This window comes from Penaeus chinensis, chromosome 19, assembly GCF_019202785.1.
Source record: "Penaeus chinensis breed Huanghai No. 1 chromosome 19, ASM1920278v2, whole genome shotgun sequence".
NCBI classification, from domain to species: domain Eukaryota; kingdom Metazoa; phylum Arthropoda; class Malacostraca; order Decapoda; family Penaeidae; genus Penaeus; species Penaeus chinensis.
In genome coordinates, this window is record NC_061837.1 from 13,293,148 (window position 1) to 13,295,647 (window position 2,500).

General features: G+C 40.1%; 1 protein-coding gene across 4 annotated transcripts in view; it reads left to right on the forward strand.

Moving 5' to 3' along the window:
• The window catches only part of LOC125035099, a 14,560-nt gene that overhangs the window by 11,945 nt on the left and 115 nt on the right, over positions 1-2,500 (forward strand). For all 4 annotated transcript variants that reach the window (XR_007115739.1, XM_047627250.1, XM_047627252.1 and 1 more), the window contains one exon: positions 916-2,500. This exon is cut by the window's right edge and continues 115 nt beyond it. Coding sequence is in view for 3 of the 4 variants with exons in the window: in XM_047627250.1 (XP_047483206.1) it covers positions 916-948 (33 nt within the window). In the remaining variant the exon portion in view is untranslated. The remainder of the gene's footprint in view (positions 1-915) is intronic.

Below are 2,500 nucleotides of genomic sequence, written 5' to 3' on the forward strand. Positions count from 1 at the left end.
TATGAACTTTATCCAATCTGCGTTATTTTCTCTGGCAGCTTTTCACGTGCTTCTTCGACCCGCTAAAGCATTCCCTACCCATGGGCTGCCCATGGGTAGGGAATGCTTTTGCGGACTTCATTTGCGAGGAACGAAAAAAAGATCTTAGCAGCTTTGCGGTAACGATAGCTTTTAAAAATCAGGTTATTTAAAGTTGAAACAATTTATGTTTCTACAATCTTTGTTTATTGCTCTATTATATTCCAAAAAGGGAAATAATTTCCAAACTTCTGTTTTTGGAAGACCTTAATTCAAAATGTGTTTTTCCTGTCTTTTCTCTTTTTATTAATTGCCGTTGCATCTGCAATTTGAAATTCCCAACTTACTGGAATATGAATTTCCACAGTGAAGCTTCGAGATATTACTCGTAAAATTGATTAATTTACAAGAACGTGCCATTCTTCTTTGTTTTGTTTTAGTTGTAGCCCTCACAAAAACGAACAAAGTCACCAAAAAGATGAAGTATGAAAACGTAAGACAGTACGTGTACATTTGGTTTATCTTTATTATGATATAATTCTACATAAGTTCCTCCCTAACAAAGGAAAAAATAAAGACGATTGTATTATAAGACGCCTCTGCATTATATTGAAGTAAGGTTAATACTTTGTATGAATGAAATTTGCAAGTGTGTTTGGGAGGAGGGATGACTGTCAGGGAGTAATTACTGACAGTATGGCACCTCCCCCCTTCTAATCCTCAATATGGCAGTTCTGCAGAGCATACGAGCAGGTCTGAATCAAGCAGATCCCGAAACGAGAGAATAGATTAACAGGGGAGTTTTGCCCTCTCTTAGCGTTTTCAGGTTTACTTATATTTGTGTCTCTTTCATAGCATTTGTACAAACTCTAACTCTCTTTTGCTCTATTCCAACAGCAATATTTAGATGAAAGAAGACGAAAGAAATAACAAGAAGACGATTCAGTGCTGGCTCTCGTCGTTCACACTCTTCCTAGCTTTCTGCTCTCCCTCCCTCTCTCTCTCTCTCTCTCTCTCTCTCTCTCTCTCTCTCTCTCTCTCTCTCTCTCTCTCTCTCTCTCTCTCTCTCGTTACACGTGACCGCCCCGAAGCCCATGGTTGGATTAATGAACACAAACTCCTGGAAAACAGGCGGAAAGTTCCTGGCAACTCCCTTCTTCGACTCGACAATCTTTGCTTCCAGAGGGGATAAGTTCCAAATGCCCGGACCTCTACCATTCAAGAACCAGAGTTCAAGAGTTCACATACAGACATCGCTCTGTAAATGCAATGCCTCTGCCTGTGTGCACCTGTTCGAATTATACTTGCCCAATAGTGTCTTCATCCCATCGCGTGAGACCTACTAGATTGCCTGCAACAGTACCTGATGTACTAGCAGTGACTAGCACCTTGAACATTTTTTATAACGCTCCGACTACGCAACTACCATTCTTCTGCTCTTATTTAACTCTCTTAGACATGTTTAGAACCCCTTGGGAAGATTTAAAGCAAACTAATGAAATATACCCTTGGCTCTTCAGTCTCCATAAGGATAGCATCCCTCCCTTGTTGAGAGATTATGTTCCTCAAGTGCCTTCATTCTCTCTATTATGTTTCCCATTCTTCTTATGTTGTTTTATGTATTCTGAACTTTTCTCACTGTTAATGGCGACACTCTCATTGATACAGTTTTCTTTATATTCAGATATTAAATATATGTGTACCTTTAGCAGATATTGATTCACAGCAGTAGATGGGAGTGAAGTCATTCTTTATGTTCTTAACCAATACTGATCCGCCCGTGGAAGAATGGACAGGTAGTAGACTGCAGTGTTTGTCAAGCTAAACCTGTTGGACGTTACAAGGACTGTTGCATACTGTTCGTATTTTCCTTCAGAAGATATTGAATAAGGTAGTTATCAGCGACTCTTAGTTTCATCTCAGAAGTCTTGCTTCTCCCCAATTCAACAAATGGGTTAATCAGCTTTAGCTCAAGGGAAATCCCCAACACTGAACTACTTGGGGATTACTTTTGATATCGGAATAACAGCTAATAGTGATACTCTTCATCATCTCACTAAGACCGTGCTTAGGCTGGCACTACCTGATGCGGGTACTTCTTCCTTGCTTTTCTACCACAGAACGACGATATACTCAGCCACGCTTCTGCCCAAACCATCCCAGGAATAACACATGAGTTCAGTTTATCCATCTCATACCACGATCATTTACTTTGTATAACTCACAACTATCACCTACACGAACTTAGTATTCGTTTGACATTTTGTAGTTATTTTTGCACAGCTGAATTTCGGGGACAGGCTAATCTATAAGGGTTTCAAGGCGGGGATGTGCTTTGCTTCCGTAAAACAACATGATTGCCTTGAGTGTTCCTCTATCAAAGAGATTTTCATTAATTGGTGTTACCAACGGTCCTCTTCCAGGTCTGTCGTTCCTAGGGCGTAATACATTGGTCAAAAGTAAATTCTCTCTCTCTCTCTCT